General features: G+C 40.7%; 1 protein-coding gene across 2 annotated transcripts in view; it reads right to left on the bottom strand.

The window, feature by feature from the left end:
• Nucleotides 1-2,254: 2,254 nt before the first annotated feature.
• CDH11 (cadherin 11) overlaps nt 2,255-23,526 on the bottom strand; it is a 107,542-nt gene continuing 86,270 nt past the window's right edge. For both annotated transcript variants that reach the window (XM_083453371.1, XM_083453372.1), the window contains exons 7-13: nt 22,950-23,137; nt 21,103-21,356; nt 18,364-18,500; nt 15,077-15,198; nt 14,040-14,157; nt 4,301-4,552; nt 2,255-3,611 (exon numbers count right to left, since the gene is read on the bottom strand). In XM_083453371.1, the coding sequence (XP_083309497.1) occupies nt 3,115-3,611; nt 4,301-4,552; nt 14,040-14,157; nt 15,077-15,198; nt 18,364-18,500; nt 21,103-21,356; nt 22,950-23,137 (1,568 nt within the window). In that variant the 3' untranslated portion in view covers nt 2,255-3,114. The remainder of the gene's footprint in view (nt 3,612-4,300; nt 4,553-14,039; nt 14,158-15,076; nt 15,199-18,363; nt 18,501-21,102; nt 21,357-22,949; nt 23,138-23,526) is intronic.

The raw sequence follows: 23,526 nt of genomic DNA, 5'->3' as shown, positions 1-23,526 counted from the left end.
TATCCACACCAGAATGCTTCTTTCAACCCTAATTTCAGTTGGGTAGATGGTGGGAGGAGATCATGGAGGCATCAATAAAGGCCCATGGGTGCCAGAGTAGCAATTCTTGTTGTATAGAACATTTAGCATATCCTGCAAGTAACTCTTTTCCCCCTGAAAGGTCAGGAATAGCTTGCATCCTGCGTGAAACACAGTAGCAGAGGAAATGGAAGCCTTTACACAGACCCAGATTGCTAGAGAAGGAACCACATGAAGTGGGCAGCCTTCTTGTGGGGAAAGGAAGTCTTAGCCTTAAATTCAAACCGAAAGATAAAAGAAAACATGAATGATTCCTGCTGGTCATTGTTGAGATGGCAGCAAGTAGTCCACAGAACTCTGGAACGTATAATTAACAATATTATTGGTGAGTGTGTTCTAACATTTTAGCAAGTATTTCAGTGATTTTGTAGGTTTAGGAAGACAGGAATCTTCCTTATGCTGAGTCAAATCATTCTTTTGTCTAGCACTTGTCTATACTGACAGGCGCAACTTTCTGGAGCTTCAGACATGAAGATTTCAGCTCTGACTAGAGATGCTGGGGGGGTTGAATTTGGTACCTCAGCTACTGCCTTTCCCCTAGATAGTATAATCACAAACGTGCCTTTTGATTTTGAATTTTTAAAAAGGGGGTTCCTACAAACAGATTTGTTTTCTGACAGCTAAATTTAAAAAAGACAAAACTAGCCGGGAAAGTAAATTTATTTCCAACCTTATAAGTGAGAAAGAGAGAGAACCACAGACAAAAGAAAACCCCCAAATATTTAAAATTATGAAAAAGTAATTGACAATACTTGTTTCCCTTAAAAATTAAACAGAAGCATATAGAAAAGGTGTTACATTTTTGCCTAACAATGCAGTAAAAAGTACATTATCAAGTAGTGAAAATTATGATGAAGATTATTGTCATTTTGAAGATAAAGGTGGAAATGACAACTTAACAGCAAGTTCACTTTTCCTCTATATGTTAATATAAATTGCGAGCTTTCAAAATTTTAATTCATATCACGGAAATGTGCAAATCTAGCAAAATAGTCTTTGGATTATAAAAATAGGAAAATAATAATAACAATAATCAAAGAATTCTGAACTAAAGGGTGTGAAAGTATATAGAATGTGCATTCTGTTAAAATGTAGTATTGAAATAGGACATGATATAGTAGTTACATTTTTTTCCCTTACACTCAAGCCTACTAGTGGGGCATCTACTAATCTTAGACCTTTAATGGCAAAAGACAACTATACTGAAGTGATTAAATTTAAATAAACATCTTTAAGTTAAAACAAAAAGTACCATAATCAATGCAGCTCTCGCCAATATTGGCACTCTTCACTGCCAACTGAAGACAGAAGCAGCATTTATCCCCCTGTCCAATCTCCTCTGGGACATTAAAAATGGGCTTTGCTGATGATATGGTTGTTTTCTATATTACATTTTCAGACCTCTGACCTTCCCCTACCGGCTATCTAAAATCTAACTTGCTTACATTTGTTTCCAGATGTTAAACAAATAGATGAACATAATCTGGTCTGTTGTCTAAACTAATCCAGAACTAATCTATAGTCCCTTTTAAGAATTGATTAAATCAATACATTGAAAATATTAAATAAGAAAAGCTATGTATTTATTTTTCATTGTTTTATATTCTAAACGTTGAAGCAGCAATACCTGCCCGGCGAACTAAAATAAACAACTACTAAAATATCAAAGCACTAATTAATATATTTCTTAGGTAGAAGTTGGGTAGAAAATTGTTAGTGGGCATGCATCCCCAAATTGGGTCAGGCTGAGATTTAAGTCTCTTGCAGTCCACAGAAGGCTAAAATGGATAGTCAGCTTAAAAAGCACTGAGTAAATTATAAGTACAGTGCATGCCTGCACATTTATAAAGTCATTTGTGAGACTGTCAAGAGGAAAGATAAATGCATATAACAGGGCAAAAATACTTAGGAAAACTGAACTGAATCCACAGCTGACTCATTTTGCATTTAAGGTGCTACTGCATTCTTGGAGCAGCTGCCAGCTTGCCAGTATTTTGCTAAAAAACAACTTGTAATTGATTTTAAATAATCACTTAACAAGACAACTTGAACTACAAACGCATAATAAATAGGGCTATTAAAAGGTCAAATGGGTAGTGAGGGGAGATATACATATGTAAATGGAGCATTAGAAACAACACTTTCCCTTTAAATTTTTAATAAACAAAACCAGAAGTAAAAAAAGAATCATTTTTTTTATTTCAAAGTCTGCTTCATATATTGAAGCGCATATTAAAGCAACAGTACAATGTTCATAAAATATAAGTGTGATGTAACATTTCTTACATGTCAGAATACTGATATTTGTATGTATACTAAAAATAAGAACTTTAAAATTGTACAAATAGATACATTTAAAAATGACATAGAAATAGGGCGCCTCTCACTGCAACAAGACAGAGTTTTATATCTGGCACGTATTAGATTAAGATGAAAGTATAAGCAAAAAGATTTACAAGAGTCAGCAGAAACAAGTCGGATGCTCAAGAGACATTATAATTGTACATTGTCCTGTACATACATCATATGTGTTTAAGCTGGCTGAATATTATATATTTCAAGTTTAAAAATGCACTACATACGGAGTGTCCATAGTTTAAGGCGAAATTACAGCTCAGAACTGTTATCCTTTCTAATTTGTGGAAGCTTCTTTGACATAAAAGACTTAGTTGTTCATCATACATACAAAGATTGCCCGATTGTAGGATGATTTTTTTATTTTTATTTTTTAAAAAGAGTTTCCCTTCACTTAAATATTTTGTATTTCACAAGTGGTTATTTTTGTCCCCCTTCTAGTGAAGTTGATAACCAACTCCTATATTTGCCTTTTGCATGAAAAGGTTCTTCACAGTATTTACCACTTTTTCTTAACATCCGTTTTTAATTTAAGGACTCTCCTGAACCCCACCAAACCAAAAATGCTTTATACGAACCTTTTCTTGTTTTATTTTAAAAAAATACCTGCTTACATTTCCTCTGATTTCTTTTTCTCAGAACATTAGACACAGTTCTTAAGGCCAAATTTTAACTTTATTGTTAAGAATCGTCTTCAAAAGTGTCTTTGGAGCCATATAAGTCTGCTAGTTTCTTAAAACGAGGTCCCCAATTTTGTAGATAGTCATAGTCCAAATCGGAATCTGTCGTTGCTGACTCCAACGAGCTAAGTGAACCAGCCACTGAGCCTCTTCCTTCATAGCCATAGATCTGGATAGAGTCATAGGGAGGAGCTGTTGGGTCATTGTCTGCTTCTTGTATTCTTGTGTTGATAAAGTCATCAACATCAACACTGTTTGGAGCAGGCCGAAGCCCTGGCCGTGGCATGTACTGGTACTCCGGCTTTATGTCTTTGCGAGGAATAAATCCATTGATGCCGTCGGGGTTTTGCAAAGTAGCAATGTCAAAAGCTTCAGTGTCTTCTTCCCCGCCACCTTCATCATCATAAGTAATGATATTCTCTCGAACATCTTCTTCTTCAAAAACAATAAGAGGCTCTTTCTTCTGACGTTTAAGTGTTACAAATAACACTACAATCACTGATGGAGGAAATGAGAAGTTTATTATTAGTATTATTATTATTATTACTAAAAAGCAAGTGGAAGAAACAATCTTCCTGTGCACTGGGCAAATCTTAGAATAACAGGCAGAAATACTGGGTTGAATCCAAAGATTCCATTCCATTCATATAATGAGCTTCTGTTCTAAGAAAGTGAGTTCTGCTTATGGAAGGCCTTCTTTTGTCCTTCCATTCACAGAATTCTTCTATGCATGAAAAGCCTTTCTGTGAATAGAACAAAACTTTTGGATCTAATCCATTTTGAACAGAGATGTGCAGAGCTCACTGCAGGGTGAATTTGTATTTTAACAGGTTAATTTCCCATATGCCTGCTGGATGTCTGGAACACAATCTGAGCTCCTTTCTGGATTTGAAACACACCAGGCACTGACACCCTGATCTGGTGCCTTTATGAGCCCTCTCCGTCAAGGGGATGGTGGAACTCCTGAGATTATGCTGGGAAATCTTGAGACTCTAGACACTAAAGGCACATGGTGCCTGCTTGGCACTACAAAAAATCAGGATTCACCAAGATGTGGCTGCTGTGCTGTGCTCAGTTTGGTGTATACTGAGTTCAACATATTTTTGTAGGATCACACACCATATTTCGATGGAGAAGGAGGAGAAGCAAGAAAAGGGAGAGGAAAATAAATGTTAAGATTTCCTTACCTAACAAAATGACAATACAAGCAAGGATGGCAATTAAAGCTCCAGTGCTAAGTCCGGCATTGAGGACGTAGGCTTCTGGGTTGCAAGAGATTAATTGTCCATTTCCATCACAACCACACACCCGGATTGTGAGTATGTTGGTACTGCTCTGTGGTGGGTTCCCACCATCACTTATCACGATGGGCAGAGAATACAAATCCTTCGTCTGCCGGTTGAAGCTTGTGCGTTTCGCATAAATACTTGCTGTGTTATCTGTTGTAAATAAGATAATGATCATTATAAGGCTTATTCCAGCACCAACCCCTTTGTAAAAAGAATTTGCATTTGCCCTTTTGTCCAAAATAAACACAGAACTTCGGTCCTAATGGCATGACAACATTTTAACATTATGTCTTCTGCATATTGTCATGCTCTCATCATTTCAGTTATTTGAGAATAAAATGCAGTGGTGAAAAGAACAGAAAGTGGGTGAAGAAAATAAAACACATAACTTTGCTCATAATATTATGGACACACCCATTTATGAGTATTGATTACTGCACATAGCTTGTAAAATGTGAGACATGTATCCCTAAATGGCAGGGGTATGAAAGAGACACATACCAAGAAAATCTGTCAATACCAAGGTAAATCTGTCAATTTTGGTTCCTTTCAATTTTTATTTAATTCTAATTTTGAATCCCGGTCTCCACATTTCCACATCCAATTGTGAATTTATCTTACTTTGCAGTTTTTGAAATGCATTTTTCTAGTACACACATTTTTGTAAAGCAATTTTCCATAATACAAGGCATTTATGAATGTTATATTCACAAATATGTGCATTTTTGTGCACATTACTTGGAATGAGAACTGCAGTGAAAAAAGAGAGAAGCAGGGATCTTGAAGGGTGGTTCTGTTTTCACATTGTTTGAGACAGTGCAAATTAGTTACATTTGCCTCTGAATCAACTTTCTGCCCCATCCCTAGTCAAAAAGCACATGTCCAATGTTAGGAAGCTTCAGTCAGTCATTTTCAGGCAGAAAATACACGTCCCTCCTTTGTAAGTCCTTTAATACATAGTTAAGGTGGGGAGTAGTATAATACTTGGAGGCTCATCCCTGCCCTACACATGTTCACACTCTGTGCAATTTAAAAACCTGAAAAGGTTGGATTTGCAAAGATGTGGAGCAAGTCCCATCTGTCTACAGCTGCATGCAAGTAGGCTATGTTCAACCCTCAAAAAAATGCACATAGATCAGAGAAGAGGCATATTTATTTGAATCGTTTATATGCTGCTTTTAAAAACAAAATTTTACTCAGGGCATCTTCCAATCAGCAGAATAAAAATCTCTCAAATCAGTATATTTAGAAACAAACAGAAACAAAACAAACAAATAAAAGTCATATACAACAATCCCAAATAAGCAGAATGAAACTATTTCTAATCCTGATGGGGGAGAAAATGTTACAATCTAAATAGACAATAATACCAGTTTAAATATCCAGCTCCTAGTTTGACCAAAGGCACACTTGGGGAAAATAATCTTTAACATATGTTCCATAGATATGGGGTCACCATTGAAAAAGCCCTGTGAGCAAGGCATCAGTGGCTGATCTTAAACCCTGGGCAGAGTCAGGCAATCCTTCAAGTAACCAGATCACAAACTCTTCATGGTTCTACAAGTTAAAATCATTACTTTAAACTGCGCAGGGACACCTCCTTCTCATTTGATCACCCTTTTACCATGTGAGCATCTAAACTATGAGCTTTTTAAAAAAACCACAATATTTAATGGTGGCCTCTAGATGGTTTTACAAGAGATTTACAAATGATGGGCATGATGGCTACCCCCAGGATCAGAGGCAGTATGTCTCCATGTACCAGTCATGGAGGTAGGAGTGAGCTTTGTCCTGTTTGTGGGCTTCCCAGAGGGAAGCAACTCTACTTGACTTGACTTGACTTGACTTGACTTGACTTGACTTGACCTGACCTGACCTGACCTGACTTGACTTTACCTTAGCAACTCTGAGAAATTAGATGCTGGACTAGACAGGCTTTTGGTCTGATCCAGCAGGGCCTATACCTGCTGAAGCTTCTGTTTCATCTTTAAAGGCAAACTCACAAAAAGTACATTTTAGTAGACTACAGTGGTACCTCGGGTTAAGAACTTAATTTGTTCTGGAGGTCTGTTCTTAACCTGAGGTACCACTTTAGCTAATGGGGCCTCCCGCTGCTGCCGTGCCACTGCCACGTGATTTCTGTTCTCATCCTGAAGCAAAGTTCTTAATCCAAGGTACTATTTCTGGGTTAGCGGAGTCTGTAACCTGAAGCGTCTGTAACCCGAGGTACCATTGTATTCTGTATGTGATCCCCCTCCCATGTCCATTGGCTCACCCCACATTTGTATCTATAGTTTGCATGTCATTTAGGAAATGTACCTCATTTCAAAACATACATTACTAGGTACTCTCTACCACATCAGATTATTTATCACCTACCCTCTAGTGTTCTCGTACCTTTATTGGAAGGGTCTCAGGCAGGGGATCTTTTCCATCACATACCTGATTTCTTTAACTGGAGATGCCAGGGATTTAATTGGGGCTTTCTGTGGAATAGAATCTCCACCTCTTCCTAATACAATCTTTGTTTCTGCTGAGAAACAAAATAGGTGTGGGGAATCTTTGGCCCTCCAAATGTTGCTGAACTACAACTCCCATCATCCCGGTCATTTGCCATGTTTGCTAGGGCTGATATGAGTTCTAGATCAGCAACATTTGGTGGGCCAAAAGTTCTCCACCCCTGACCTGGAGAATCTGAGAGTATTATTTTAAGGGTGCCTCACTGGCTGAGAGCTCATCCCCCCATTTCAACATCATTATTTGTTGAAACATCCCTTATTTAGAGAAGCCATCCCGGTTTCTGATTTGATCCCAGAATGTCCCACTTTTCCTTAGGATGAAACTATTTTCACTGGAGAAATGTTGGAGGGTATGGAGTTATTTGACCCCCCAAGCCATCTTAAGGAAATCCTGTATAGGGAGGTTTTTTAAGGTTTAATGTTTTATTTTGTTCTTATCTATGTTGGAAGCCACCCAGAGAGGCTGGGGCAACCCAGTAAGATATGTGGGGTATAAATAGTAAAATTATCATTATGGAATAGGATGTCCCTACATTCATTGGAGGGTATGCATCAAAGCACTTAAATTTAAATCACCATTTCATGCATATCCCACTCAATAAATGGAAGCCTTCAGACTGCATGGCAGTCTGCAGAACTATACCCTGAATTTAAGCTATGGTGTTGTCCTTTAAGTCATAGTAGTCAAAATGAAAATGACTCATGTGTTATGGCTAAATGGAGCTAAATACCTACCTAAATTTAGCTGTCAAAATAAATATTTTCCCTCTTTATATTTTCAGTGTATTGCCTTTGGCAGACATCATAGTATTCAAGCACTTGAAAGAAATGGCATTTATTCAGACATAATGTCACTGGGCATAATTCCAATAAAGCCAGTCCTGGAACTAAATTTGGCTCAACAAAGAAGCTAATTCGTAATGCTATCATTTCCTCAGACTTTATTTACTGTTTAAAAGAGGTGGGTCCAAGCCAAATATTACTGTAATTTTTTTCCACCCTGGACATGTGATTGTAATCAGATGTGGTAAGTTTATCAGTACCAGGATAAATATCTGTGGATTCCTTCTTTAAAAGAGGGCTGCTAACAGTGTGATTTCCTTTTTTCCCTTTTCAAAAGCCATGCAATCCTTAGATGCGTACACAGGGGAGAAATAGCAATTCTAAATTTCATGGTTGTGCACTGCAAAAGGCATGTGATCCGCACAAACAGAGGTGTTAGATCAAGCATAAGTAACCTGCAGCCATCCAGTTGTGGTAGGCTCCAACTCCAGTCAGCAAGTACATGTATTACTCCAAGGTCTATAATAATCTTAATTCTTGCATCCTCTAGAATCATGAAGTTGCCACTACTTTTATTATCCACTCTGAATGTACTGTAGGAGAAGAGCAGGGGGGAAATCCATTCCAAACAACTTCAAACTCCATTAATGTTGTTTTTCTTTCAAAAGCACCAGCAGGTGGCTGCTATCTCCTGATCCGATCCTTCTTCATAGATTGGTTGCAGTTCTTTTATATGTTTATGGTATTTCCAGAAAGACTTATTTCCTCCTCTTTGATGCTCCTCTAGACACCTTGGGAAAATGTCTGTGGGTTTGTTTATTCATTGAAATGCCCTTTCTTTTTCATTTTAAGCAAGTCAAAGGAAGTTTGGTATAGATTATTGAATTTTACCACCTGCTGTACAGCAGACCAAATATCATTGACTGTACTCCAACAACAACAACAACAAAATGCATCAAAAAGAAAGCTCTCCCAAGGTCAGTAAGATAAGAGTGTGGTGGCCTGGGCATGCATGGAAGTCCACAGCTTGGGGCTGGCAGCTTTAGCACATTCACATCTAGGGTCCACTTCACAAATATCATTCCGTGTTGCAGAAGTGGTCATTGTTGTTCACGTATGTCAGGATTCTCACAGTGGTTAGATGGACATCTGGATGTGGTTGGATGCAATTATCTGTTAACACTTCTGAAATGTCTAGTTGTAGGCTAGGAATGATGCAATAGTGGCTTCATAAGAGCAAAGCCATCATCATCTTCAGAAAGCATAGTGTAGCTGAACTTCACACTAAAGTTGTTCAATTAACATGGTGCAATTCATATTTATTCATTCTTTTCTTTTTGTTTTCTCTTCTCTTCTTTTCTAGTTTTTGTGTGAATAATCGCCTTCATGCTAATTAATGCAAGAAGATAGGGCTAGATCTAATGAACTTACAAGAGCCAAACTTTGGGATGAACTTCTTGCTGGTAAGACCAATAAAGCAACGACCTAGACAGGTGATTGGCTTTTCCTTGATGGAAGTCATCAAGTAGAGGCTGAATTGGGGATCCGATGCATTAGTGATGCTCTAGCTCTGGGTTTTCAGCATTGCAACTAGAAGCCAACAAGGACTCCTCCAATTCTACGTTTCTATGAATTTTGCCACTAAACAAACTAGGCCACATTGATAAAAGTAAAAAAACCATAGACAATTCATTATGGTACAGTTCTCTAACCATCCTTATAGCCTTCCAAAGGAATTCACATGCTTGGTCTGCGTATGAAACAGCATCATATAATACTCTTTGTTTTTTATATAAAAAATCAATAATGCTTGGAAATCATTTAATAACTGTTTATATAATATATTGTGGGTTTGTGTCTGGATAGAGTAGTCACTGTTCCAGGAGAACCTCAACATAATTTGTTTGTTTTTTGTTGTTTGTACATAGCTCTACATAGCTGCTAGGACTTGCTACCCAGGCAAGACTAATGTTCCAACAGTTTACACCACATACCTTTAGGTCAAAGAATAACTGAAATATCTCTATCTCTCTCTCTCTCTCTCTCTCTCTCTCTCTCTCTCTCACACACACACACACACACACACACACACAGAGAGAGAGAGAGAGAGAGAGAGAGAGAAAAAGACAAAGAGAGCATTTTGCTCATAAGAGTATGCCCATCTAATCCAGGATCCTGTTCCCTTAGTGTCCATTCAGATGCCCATGAGAATCCAACAAGCAGAATCCAAGTGCAACAGTTCTTTCCTCTTCTGCAACTCCCACAAACTGGTGTTCAGAGGCACTCTGCCTCTTACAGTGCAGGCAGAATATAGCCACAGTGGCTTTTGTCATTCTTTCCTATTGATAAGCATTCCCCCACCCCAGTTTGGAATGATGTATGTCCACTCCTGAAGGGTTTGATGGCTGAAGATGGTTATGTACACATTAGATTCCTGAAAAGCTGCAAGACACTTCTGCTGCATGGCAGAGACCCATGCAAGATGACATTATTATTTTTTATTCCTTCTTGCAGCATTCCGCGCCATACATTTAAGACACAGGGCTAAAAGCACATGTTTTTTCTCATGTAAGAATGCTGACCAGTAAAGGCTAAAGGGGCACTGCTACTGCAGTGGAATTTCTGCTACCCATTATCAGTGAGGCCAGTGTAATGTACACAAGAATATGGCCTGACCATAAAACTGGTAAGAACCAGTTAAGGATAAACCTAAGAGCACAAGAAGGGATCTTCATGTACAACAACAACAACAACAACAACAACAACGTGTGTACAAGGATTGTGTCTGGATGAAAGATGGTGAGGAAAGGGGATGGCAGAAGGTGGCTTGGAAGAGGTTGAAAAAGCCAAGGTGATGCATGTTTTGTCTGTACAGTGTGTGCCCTAATGGAAAGTCCTTGCAGACTCTCCCCTGTAGTACATTATTGAATAAAGTCTGACTGATTGGGAATTGAGTCTGCATACTTGAACCCCAAAGGGGAAATTTCCGCCACAGTAGAAGGGAGTTCATTTTTGTATGAAGAATCCGTTTCAACTGACTTTTATTGCTGTGCCTCTGATCTTGCTGCAATACTGGTACATTCTGTCCCAAACTGTCATGGGAATTAAAATGATACCAGATGTATAGAGAGAGTGTGAAGTAAGAAGATGGTTGTCTATTAATATGATGCAATGTGAGTAAACACCCTGAATGAAAGCAGTGTTGTGCTTTATCACAGCATGAAATTACCCATTATCCCATGCTTTCTATAGAACCAAGCTGGGCTTGAGAAAGCCAGTAACGCCACTGACTATTAACAGGATGTAAAATGTGACTTTTTTATTATTTCAATATGTAATTACTTTTGGGAAATGAGTAGAAACTCTATTAAATGATCATTATAGGATGGTATTCACTTTAAAAGTTCTGGCAGGGGCCTAAACATAGGAGTTTTCATTAACTGGTTTTGCAGTTAATAAAGCCATTTTTCTTTTAAAGTAGTGAATTCCTTAAGAGTGTGGAGGCATGATACAAAGATTACTCTGATTTACAAATGGCGGGAGGAGAAATTTTAAGTTATTTGACTTGCAAATCGCAAGACATTCTGTCACCGGGGAAAAAAGGTTACTCGCTAGAAGCCTTTAGAATTCCTGCTATTCACTTTGACTCTCTAGCTTAACCTTTTAAAAATACACGCACATACAAAGAATTAAATTAACTACACTGTCGGTCCCCCCCTCCCGCACACACACACTCATGAAAATGACATGAATATATTAAAGAATTTATCATTTAGCTGGAGAATTGGTAAAGTAAATGAAAAGCTCATACCGCCCCCCCCCCAATCCAGATAAATTCAATTGACTTAAATTGTTGAGGAGTTTTTTGTGCCAGAGTGCTGTCTGCTAAAGCTACTCAGTTGAACAGATTATCAAGTATCTGTGTTAGGAATGGTATTCAATTCACTGCTTGTTTTGATTGAAAACAATGAAAAAAGGAAAACCAGTGGTGCCAGTCCAGAGAATGAATAGCAGCTTGACACAGGTTAGCTGTGGTTCAGTTAATACATGACCCAACTAATGTTCCACGCCTCCCATAAACAACCCAGACATTAAGTGATTATTTGGATGGAAGCCAGTTTTTAAAATCTATAACTTCTAATGGGAGACTTGCCATTGAACATTCCAAAGGCAATGCTAAATGAAAAAGTTGGACCAAGGTACAAGAGTTCATAACTACATAGTTGAAGGTAGTTAAATATGGTCTTGCCCCTTATACACTCAAAAGATCACTGCAATCTGAAGGGGGAAGGGGCTCGTGAAGATACCATCTCATCAGGAGGTTCCTTCTGTACAGTATAGGAATTGGGCCCTTAGGATGCTGATGTTTGTGTGTGTGTGAAATAGCTTTGAGATGTTTATGGGCTATGAGTTGTAAGAGATCAAGAAAATAAAAGTCAAAAGAAGATGGGGACCTCCTAGACTCTCTGCCTATTATAGGTCCCACCAGCCTGCCTTGAGAGAAATCATAGCTTAGCAACATATTTGGCATTCTTGTGGCCCCATGTTCAGTCCCTTTCCCTTGTATTTCCACAAGCTGCCTCGGGAAGCAGGATTGGTGTCAGTGGTTCCTGAAATTTTGTGTACCCTGATGTGATACAGTGTAATTGTACACTGTAGGAACAGATTTGTTTTAGAGATTTTTATTTACACTGCTTTGATGGTTTCAGGGTTTGAAGCAGTTTTTTAAAAAATATGGGGGGTGTATTTTAATAATTAAATAAATATGTAATTTTGGGTTATAAGGGACCAGTGCTGCAACTTGGTGGTAAAGTTTTTCTATTTAGCACAGCTCTAAATTGGTGTTTATGCTTTTCTCTTCCTCTTTACCTGCTTAGCATAGTTAGTCCTTCCCTCTATTCCCCCTAACATTACAGGAGAAACGAATAGCAGGGATTTTTTTCTATAAATGGCTCAGGATCTAGAATCATAGGGTTGGAAGGGACCCCGTGAATCATCTTGTCTCAACCCCTACTGTGCAGGAATATGCACCCATGACCTTGTGACCATGCAATTTTTTAAATATAAAAAGTACAGGTGTGTGCATGGGGAGGGGTGACTGTGGTTGACCCCATAACACACGAGGAAGCTTAAATCTCCTTCCCAAACTTTGATCCTGGTAAAAAACCCAATTGCCACCCATGTGCAGCAATTAGGATAAGGAAAATGAAACTGCCAACTGGTGCTAGATTCCCAGAATTTTCCACCACACCAGTGATAATAACAATAATAGTAGTGGAAAGAATTGCATAAGAACATAAAAGAAGAGCCCTGTTGTATCGGGCCAAAGGCTCAAGTCCGGCATTCTGTTCACACAGGGACTAACCAGATGCCTTTGGGTAACCCTTAAACAAACCCTGAGCCCAACAGCACTCTCCCCACCTGTGATACCTAAATAGTATTCAGAAGCACACTGCTTCTGACAGTGAAGGTAGAACACAGCCACCATAGCTGGGAGCCATTGAAAGCCTTATCTGCCATGAATTTATCCAATCCTCTTTTCATCATTGCCTCTTTGGGAGGTAAGTACCATAGTTCTTCTGCCCGTCATCATTTTTTTTCTTTTAAAATTAATCCTCCCTCTTATTGGAAGCAACAGACCATTCTCCTACAATCTGATAGGCCCCAGCAAATCAGAAGGCTGCCATGTGACCATTTTATTCGTGTTAGCAGCCAGCAGCATAGCTAGCCACTCAGGTGCTGGGTGTGGCCCGTGTATCATGCAGCTGGGGGCAAGACGAGTTGCCCATGGGGGCGGGGCATGCTGCATGCAGCCTCTCCACTGCCTCCCCCTCAGGGCAGGAGATGTGAGGCTCAGGCACGCTGTAGGCCCCCGCGGTAAGTGCTGGCCCCCACTGTGTGACAACCAGTGCTAGCTGTGTTTCGTTACATTTGTTGACTGAACTAAAAAGTTTCATGAGCCCATTTTTTTAAAATCCTTTTTTTGTGTATGTCATTTTGTCAGCCCCCTCAGTGATAACACCCGGAGCGGCCCACACCCCCTTCCTCCGCCACTGTTACCAGCTCAGAGATGATGCGCTAGCAGATGTTCCTGAAATCGCTACAGCACTTGCAATCCCAAGGCATTAATCTTATAGATTCTATATTACATGTATTTATTAGGATAAATGCTGGTGGTTATGCACTAAAGGAATGCCTCTGAACATTGTTTTCACATTTCACCCCACCGCCCATCCTTTGCAACAAGTCTCAGCCCCGGAGAGGCGGGCATGGATAACTAAAGTGTTACAGTATGGCATGATAAGAATAATTAGTTTGCTCCTGTCTTCACAAACCTCGGTTATCTCGGAGAGTAAAATTAGGCTTCTGGATCATATCAGGTGGCAACCCAAAGATAAATCTTGGGCCATTAGCTGCATCATCCTTGTCCTCTGCAGTAATTGTTAATAATGGCTGTAAAAGAAAGGCTCTTGTGAGCATGCAATGCATCTAAAAAGTCATTCCTCTTCCCATCCCACCAAATTGGCTCTTGAGTGAAAATTGTGCAGCTTCCTTTAGGGTGCAATCTCATAACTATTGCCCAGCACATCTTACATCATAAGAATGTAAGCAGAGCCCTGCTGGATCAGACCAAAGTCCTTTCATGTCTAGCAACCAATTTCACAAAGAGGCCCACAAGCAAGGTGGATGGGCAACTTTCTTCTTGCACTGTTGCTTCCCAGAAATTGGTCATTCAGTGGCATTCAGCCTCTGAACCTGGATGCAAAAGGCAGCCATCATTGCTTGTAGCCATTGATAGACTTTCCCTCCACAAATCTGGCTAAGCCCCTTTTAAAGGGGAAAAGGCTACAACTCAGTGGTAGAACATCTGCTTTGCATGCAGAAGGTCCCATGTCCAATCTTTGGCATCTCCAGAGAGGGCTGGAAAAACCTTTTTGTGAAACCTGGAGAGCCAACTGCCAGTCAATGTAGACAATACTGAGCTAGAACGAGCTGTGAACTGGTATAAAGCAGCTCTCTATATTCTAAAAGGGGGAATGTGTGTGCTATAATTTTAACTACCTTGAAAAATATGAATAAAACTTAACCTGAAATCTTAACCTTTTTTTTTTTAAGGCCTCAGATAGACAATATTGGCTCTTCTAAGAAACTTGGCAACAAGTTCTTTCCAAAAGGGATGATTTATGAGCTTCAAGCCTGTTATTAGAATACATTACAGATGCCCTATGTCTCGGAGAACAGGATATTAACCCCCCAGAAGCCAAACCTATGTTAAATTGAATTTTCTTTGCCACTCTGCACTTAAGAAAAATGAACATCCTCATCTAATCTCTCCCACCCACAAATGAGAGGTTTGTGTGGCAGAGGTTACCTCATTGGTCTGTGGTTTCTCACAAACAACTGCTTCATAGGTATCTGCAAATTTTGGAGCATTGTCATTTACATCAAGGACCTTGATCGCTACTGGAACTTTGGCTTCCTGGTGCCGATTATCTACAGCAGTTATTTAGAAGGAAAAAAGTCACAACATGGGATAAAAACATAAGAAACAAAGTTAACTGCCCCACCTACACAAATCCCATCCTTGACCATTGATATCAGGAGTAGAGTAGTAAATCTCTCTTCCTGCCTTTGCCCCCAAACCCAAAAGCCCTGTGGCTCCTTTAAGACTAATAAGTTTTCTTAAGGCATAAGTTTACATAGACTAACATAACATAAAAACATAATTTCTCAGGAGTCTCTCTCTCTCTCACTCACTCACTCTTTCTCTCTCTCTCTGTGTGTGTGCATATATATATATATATATATATATATGCAGGTTTTGGTGTCCTCGGGTGTCTTCCCGTGTAAAAGTTGGGGTGTCTAGGCGACGTTTCGACGAGGTCTCACTCGTCATCTTCAGGCTGGTGCTTTCGGCTTCTTGTTACTGGAACAGAGCAGGATCTCAGTGTTTGAGTTCCTATAAATACTGTTGAGGAGGTGTGGTGTATAGCCTCCAATGTTCTGGGCAGAGAGGAGGTTCCCAGGCTGAATTAAGGAACAAGAACATTGGAGGCTATACACCACACCTCCTCAACAGTATTTATAGGAACTCAAACACTGAGATCCTGCTCTGTTCCAGTAACAAGAAGCCGAAAGCACCAGCCTGAAGATGACGAGTGAGACCTCGTCGAAACGTCGCCTAGACACCCCAACTTTTACACGGGAAGACACCCGAGGACACCAAAACCTGCATTCCTGTACCCGTGAAAATCTACGAAAGCAAATATATATATATATATATATATATAGGCACTGGCGAAATAGCCATAGTGTTAGCCTGGACATTCAATTCCCTGCAGAGCCACAAAGCATGCTTGATGAGTTTTCTGCTGCAACCTAACCAACTTCAAAGAGCAGATAAAAACAAATATAATAATACTACTACCTGGGAACGAAGGAATGCATTAATTCAGGTTGTTAGTCAAGATGTGGAGGTCACCCAACTCGCACAAGTTCAGAATGTCCCATTAGCAGGAACTGTTGGTGAGGAGGGATGGTGCTGTGCACTGGGCCTCCTACCACCAAAGTTGCTGCCAGTTACTAGGACAGGAGCAAATTGGTGAGTGATCAGTGCTTTGTGGGCATATCAGCCCACACAGTGCTGAGCTCCTCACTGACATGCCCCTCTCCTAGTAAGCAGCAGTGACTCTATTGCTGGGAGGTCAGGCACACAGTGCTGTTCCCTTCTCAAAGACCACTCCTGCCCTTCAGGAGACATCAATAGGCAACAAGAGCTGAATGGGATTAATGATTCTCAGGGAAACAAAAGTTTGCCCATTCCCCCCCCCCCCCGAGTTTCAATACATTAGGAAGCTTTTCTTTTTTGATGTTTGTATACATAAAACAGCTTTTTTGTTCATGTGAGACTGTATTGGAGCAGAATAAATATAGGTCAGGTAAAGGTAAATGGACCCCTGACCACTAGGTCCAGTCGCGGATGACTCTGGGGTTGTGGGGCTCATCTTGCTTTATTGGCAGAGGGAGCCGGCATACAGCTTCCGGGTCATGCGGCCAGCATGACTAAGCCGCTTCTGGTGAACCAGAGCAGTGCACGGAAGCGCTGCTTGCCTTCCCGCCGGAGCGGTACCTATTTATCTACTTGCATTTTGACGTGCTTTCAAACTGCTAGGTTGGCAGGAGCAGGGACTGAGCAACAGGAGCTCACCCCATCACGGGGATTCTGATCAGCAAGCCCTAGGCTCTATGGTTTAGACCACAGTGCCACCCGTGTCCCAAAATACAGGTCAACTGGGTTCTAATTAGAGCTATATGCAAATGGCCTCTTAATCTTCTCAAATTTATGCCCCATTCCATGCCCAATAAGCACTCTGGCCCAAAGTTTTGTCCAGTATCTTCTCTGTGTGAAGGGCTCATGGAAAAAAGCTGCCCCATGAGCCCTTGCTGCAGAGTGGAGGGGAAGCCTGTATAAGAGCTCAGAGCCATTTTGCTTTGAGAGCTTCCCGCCTGCCCACCCTCGGGTTAGAGCCTTCACTGAGCAATTTTGGGTCATTGGTTGACAGGGCTGGAAAGGAATTTTTCTCTCTCAATCTACTACAGTGGTACCTCTGGTTAAGAACTTAATTCGTTCCAGAGGTCCTTTCTTAAGCTGAAACCATTCTTATCCTGAGACGTGCTTTTACTAGTGGGGTCTACCACTGCGTGCACGCCTTCGGCACAATTTTCACTCACATCCCAGGACAAAGTTCACAACCAAGAGCAGCCAGTTCCAGGTTAGCGGAGCTTGTATGTGTGCATAACCAGAAGCGTTCGTAACCAGAGGTACCACTGTATTACACTTGGTCGGGGTTTTCTTCACCTCAGTGAAATTACGACTTCCCTTTGTTTATATGAGGGCGCAAATGGCATTGGCCAGAATCAACATAGTACAGGGGTCCCCCCATAAGGTGCCTGAGGGGAGGATTGACTATGACAAACCCAAGCGGAGGTTCGGTATCTGCCTTTTTGGAATCTGCACCCTGGTCCCCCAGTGAGACCTTGCTTGCTTGGCTTGCACCACGGCAAGGGTCAACACTGGCCAACTCCCATCATACAGGTTTGGAGCGATCCAAACCCAGTGGATCCATTCTATCAACATGAGCTTGTGGAATGATGAACTGATCCTGGAACCCAATGCCATGCCAACCCTTGCCCTTTCAGGTTAAGAATGGACCTCCAGAATGAATTAAGTACTTAACCTGAGATACCACTGTATATTTTTAGGGGGCTGCCCCCCTTAATATTCAGAGGACATTGCACAACGCCACACATGCAACATCAGGATGCCGTACAATGTCGCATCACATTCCAATCCTCTTGAAAAGCTGGCACCTCTATTTCTTTTTGCTTTGGCAGACTGGCTACAATTTTGCATTCTCCACAATGCACAGACCTAAGATGACCAACATGCACATACTACAAAATGGTGAGTAGTATCAAGAAAGAACTCTGCAGGAGTTGGGGGGAGGGGGAATCTCAGAACTTTTCTTAGAAAAGTCTTCCAATAAATTGGCTCAAAATTTACCTGAAATGTACCTCATATTTTGCTCAAAATGGAGACTGTGGCATTTTAATATAATTTATACGAAAAGTATATATAACTGTCTGATGAATACTTACGGAGTTCATATGCAAACACTGAGATATTGTGCCAGGCCATATCTTCCCTATCCAGTTTCTTTGTGGTTGTAATTGAACCATCTTCTGCGCTGATACTGAAATATCTGTCGAGGTCAGTGTGACGATCAATTATATAACTAAAAGGGGATGCAAATGAAGTAATTAGAGAATTATTCAATTCATTTAGTGTCTCCTAGACAGTGTACCACATATTATTTTTTGGAAAAAAATTGTTTGGAGGCACTCTGCTTAGCAAGATAAAAAAATAATTAACTACACTTAACTAAATCACCAGCATCAAAATGGATTTCCTTTCCTAATACCTACATGAGCACCATTGTTTCATATCAGTCTTTTAGCAGAAAGAAACACTTACAAGTGTAGAGCTATGCATTGCCAGAGATACAGGTGGCCTATTGGTGCATTCTGAATCATGTGATTACAATTGTGTGAAGCAGGAGGCATGTTACTTCAGGGATGCAACTGTTGGCTCCTCATCTACCACTGAAACACATTATGGCTCCTTTGCTACCATTTCTATAGGTTGAGGGAATGCCTGAATAATGGACCCTCCTCTATGTACATAAAGGTAAAGGTACCCCTGCCCGTACGGGCCAGTCTTAGCAGACTGTAGGGTTGTGCGCTCATCTCACTCTAGAGGCCGGGAGCCAGCGCTGTCCGAAGACACTTCCGGGTCACATGGCCAGCGTGACGAAGCTGCTCCGGCGAACCAGCACCAGAGCAGCACATAGAAACGCCGTTTACCTTCCCGCTATAAAGCGGTACCTATTTATCTACTTGCACTTAAGGGTGCTTTCGAACTGCTAGGTGGGCAGGAGCTGGGACCGAACGGGAGCTCACCCCACCGCGGAGATTCGAACCACCGACCATGCGATTGGCAAGTCCTAGGCACTGAGGTTTTACCCGCAGCGCCACCTGCGTCCCTCTATGTACATAGCCACCCCATATTATTTGGAATCTGTGCAATCAGGGTGCCACATTACAGTGGGAACCTACATGAATAAAGCAGATCCCTCTCTTCAAACCTTCACCCAGTATGTGGACAACATGATGATATGAACAGTGCCCCTGTTCCCCCATTTCATATGACGATGACCATGTGATTTAGAACACCCAAATAAAATTACGATAGCAGAATTATTGGAGTGGAAGCATCAAATGCTTCTTCCATCCATTTGTTTGTTGTGTTCTATATGGTGTTTAGCAACACTCAACCCCATGACATGACAAATGCTTTGGGTTCTCTTGTCACCTGCTCCACATCATTGTTTACCACTAGTAGAGTTGAGGAAATAAATGATGTGATGACATGACCTCATGGAGGTGTTATTTCATGTTTTAGCATTTGGGTGAGAGCTGGACAATGGGGTGTGCCATTTTCAGCAGAACCCCATACTTAACTATATTGTGTGAAAAGTGAATATTTTCCTCAAAGGTGGAGATACTGGGTGGTATCCAATGCTAGTTCTACTTAAAATAGATCCATTTAAGTTAATTGACATGACTAAAAAGGTAAAGATACCCCTGCCCGTACGGGCCAGTCTTGACAGACTCTAGGGTTGTGCGCCCATCTCACTCAAGAGGCCGGGGGCCAGCGCTGTCCGAAGAAACTTCCGGGTCATGTGGCCAGCGTGACAACACTGCTCTGGCGAGCCAGAGCTGCACACGGAAACGCCGTTTACCTTCCCGCTAGTAAGCGGTCCCTATTTATCTACTTGCACCCGAGAGTGCTTTCGAACTGCTAGGTTGGCAGACGCTGGGACCGAACAACGGGAGCGCACCCCGCCGCGGGGATTTGAACCGCCGACCTTTCGATTGGCAAGCCCTAGGTGCTGAGGCTTTAACCCACAGCGCCACCCGCGTCCCTTAATTGACATGACTAACTTGAGTTTATTAATTTCAAGGGGTCTACTCTGAATAGGACTTATTTGGATGCAACCCATTTCCCCCCACATATGTTTTCAAATTTCCCATGAATTGACATGACTAACTTGAGTTTATTAATTTCAAGGGGTCTACTCCATGAAGTCATTTTGGAAACAACCAGTGTCAGCTTAATTTACATCATTTTATGCTTCATGGTTTGCCAGTTTATTGAAACATTGCTAGTTCATTAACTGTACATTTATCTATACAGCCTCTTTATTAGCTAAGATAACTGTGTTGAGGTCTTGGGAAACTGTATGCACTCTGACTCCGTAGTCTTGGACATTGCAGTTGGCATCTGAACAAGTTGGATATAAAAAGCATAATAAAACTGAAACTTTTATGGAATCTGGCATCTCTTTTGAAACTGTTATTATAGCATAAAACAGATGTGCCCTTTATAGTTAACATTGGTACAATGTATGTAGTGTGATGTTATCGAAGGCTGCAATTGCCTGGCTTGTGATGCCATTATGATCAGATTGCAGATCTTGGCTGCATTGAGCAACACATCCCCGAGTTATTTTTCAAAGCATCCCCTGGGTAGGGGGTTACTTTCAAGTTGCAAGAATAAATAAAATTGGGGCACAGATTTTTCCTTTCTGGCCCAGATTCTTGTTGATCTGCATGGGGGAGACGGGACCAGAGAAAGCAAAGAGAAGAATAGGATGGCTTAACTCAAACAAGGCAATGGAAATATATACAACATGGCTTTACAGGTTTTTAAATTGCCATTTGAGGGATTTCCATATGGGCATCACTGAAACCATCCTTCCCATTTCGCAAGCATACCTTATAAGGCTGTTTTTTGCATCAGGGTCTTTGGCATGAACCCTCCCAACTGGAGCACCAGGGCCCAAATTCTCTTCTACTTCCAGAATATAAGATGGTGCTAAAAATATTGGTGGCTCATCAGCATCCTCCACATTAATTTTCACGGTTACAGTATCCTTGAATGGTCCATTGCTGATGAACTTTGGGTCAATGTGTATATTGGCTGCCTCTACCTTCAAGCTGTAGGTCCTTTTGGTTTCATAATCAAGATGCTGAAAAAGACAGAAGCACGGCATATCAGAATCAGTGCTATGACTATTTTTACAGAAGTCAAGTGTGTGTGTGTGTGTGTGCATGCGCACACACAGAGTGACAAACAAAAAGACTCCTATGCATGCACAATTTTTCAGAACTTGCAAATCTGAGCTTAAAGGAATGAAGAAGCAAGGACCCATGATATTATAATATTGAATATGGATATTTGAAATAACCTATCAACATGAAAAGTTAATATAAAAGGTAGAAAGGTTGAGGCTGGTGGCTCAAGGCTGACCAAGAGATTAACACCCCAGCATCTCCAGTATTCTTTACTTTGCTCTCCCTAAGGACAACAATTTTCCTTAATATAATTCATTTTAATGCTTTTTCATGAATATATGCAGTTTTGTAGAAGTTTTGCTTGGAAAACTGCACTGCAAAATTTGGAGAAGTGCAAATCTCCAATGATGACTGTGTTTTGGTTTGCGTATTGTTTTGGAAAACACAGACTACATCAAATTTCTCCCCATTCCTAGTTCTGATAGCCACTTGTTTCTGCCCAGGTTCTCACAGTGGCCAACCTGATGGCCACGAGAAGCCCACAAGCAGAGGTTGAGAGCAACAGCATGCTCCCCACCTGTGATTCTCAGCCACTGCTATTCAGAGGCATAATGCCTCTGACAGTGAAAATATAAGATGGTCACCCTTGGTTGTAGCACTGATAGCCATATCCTCCATGAATTTGTCCATTCCTCTTTTAAAGCCATGCAAGTTGGTGGCCTCTTAGGACATCCTGAGAAGCAGTCAGCCCAAGTAAAGTATACTGTGAAACCAATTTGCAGTGTTGGTTAAAAGTTTGTCATTAATGACACTGAGCATAGTTACTTTTATTTGGGATTTAGCATTATTAGATGTTCAGATTGATTTCAGCAGTGACATCAGCTGTACAATAAAAGAATTCATTTTTGAATTGCAAGCAGAAACCAGATAAGTGGCTTAGGCTGGTTGAATCTCTTGATGGGAATATAATGCCGTTCAGCCTAGGCTTCCTTTCTTCCCATCTCCCCCTTTCTTTCTCTCAGCACTGAATGCATTTGGAAGGAATATTGACAGCAGAAATTAAGTTTTCATCAGAAAAGCAGGCACAAAAAGAAATCTCTTGTAATTTTCACATTATCCAAAAATTCACACCGTACTGCCAACTTGAAAATGAATGCTTGATTATAACCAAAGCAATCCTATCATTTATTTCCAAGTTAATACGCAATATGCTTTGAAGAACGAATGGTGTTGATTTCTCAAGTGGAAGATCAGTAAAAGAAGAATGTACTTTCTTCACTTTAAAAAGATGTTAAGAAGCTTCTATGCATCAATGCTTTCTTCTCATAATCTCTTTCCTTCCATTCTGGCTCCAGGCATTAGCAGATAACAGTAAAATGGGATGCTGGAAGTTAATCATAGCTTCATAAACAAATTATCCAAAACTGCATTTGCTGTGATTTTCTTACCATGAGCAATAATCTATGGCTATTATAGTTTCTGCAAGGCATGGGAAGAAAATGAAGTATATTATCCATTAACAGGAATGAAAGGATCGCATTGCTTACCTTCTTAAGCTTCACAACCCCTTCCTGAGTCTCATAATCGGTTGTAATTTCAAACATCTCTATACCGTCTCCATCAATAATGTTGTAAGTTACTAAGCCATTTTCTCCAATATCTGGATCTTTGGCCTTCACTCTTCCAGCTTCCTCCCCTGGGATGGCTGCTTCTGATATTGACATCTGATAAACACCTAGGCAAATAGCATTTATTAATAAATGAGCCATTATTAGTTTCTTTACGTGCATTCTTTTCACTTGTTAATCTACATGTGCAAAAGGCAGCACAGAAAGTGCTAAAACTCAAGACATCTCAAAGTGCAGAAGTAGTCAATGTGCTGCCCTCCAATGGACTACCATATGCCACAGCCAGCATGGCTTATGGTCAGGGGTGATCAGAATCCCACAGCATCTGGAAATAACTTCTGTATGTTGGACACTTCTGTATAGACCTACTGACAGTCTACCTGCCACTACTCATTTTCCTCTGCAATGCACAGCTACATGAAAGTGTTGAGTGTACTTAAGAATGCAGTTTCACATCACATGGTTTGATGGTGAACTGGAAGTGCCCTCCATAACA

The sequence above is a fragment of the Podarcis tiliguerta genome, assembly GCF_965153285.1.
Source record: "Podarcis tiliguerta genome assembly, chromosome: 8".
Taxonomy (NCBI): domain Eukaryota; kingdom Metazoa; phylum Chordata; class Lepidosauria; order Squamata; family Lacertidae; genus Podarcis; species Podarcis tiliguerta.
The sequence above is the reverse complement of the archived record's forward strand: the minus strand, read 5'-3'. Positions and strand labels throughout refer to the sequence as shown.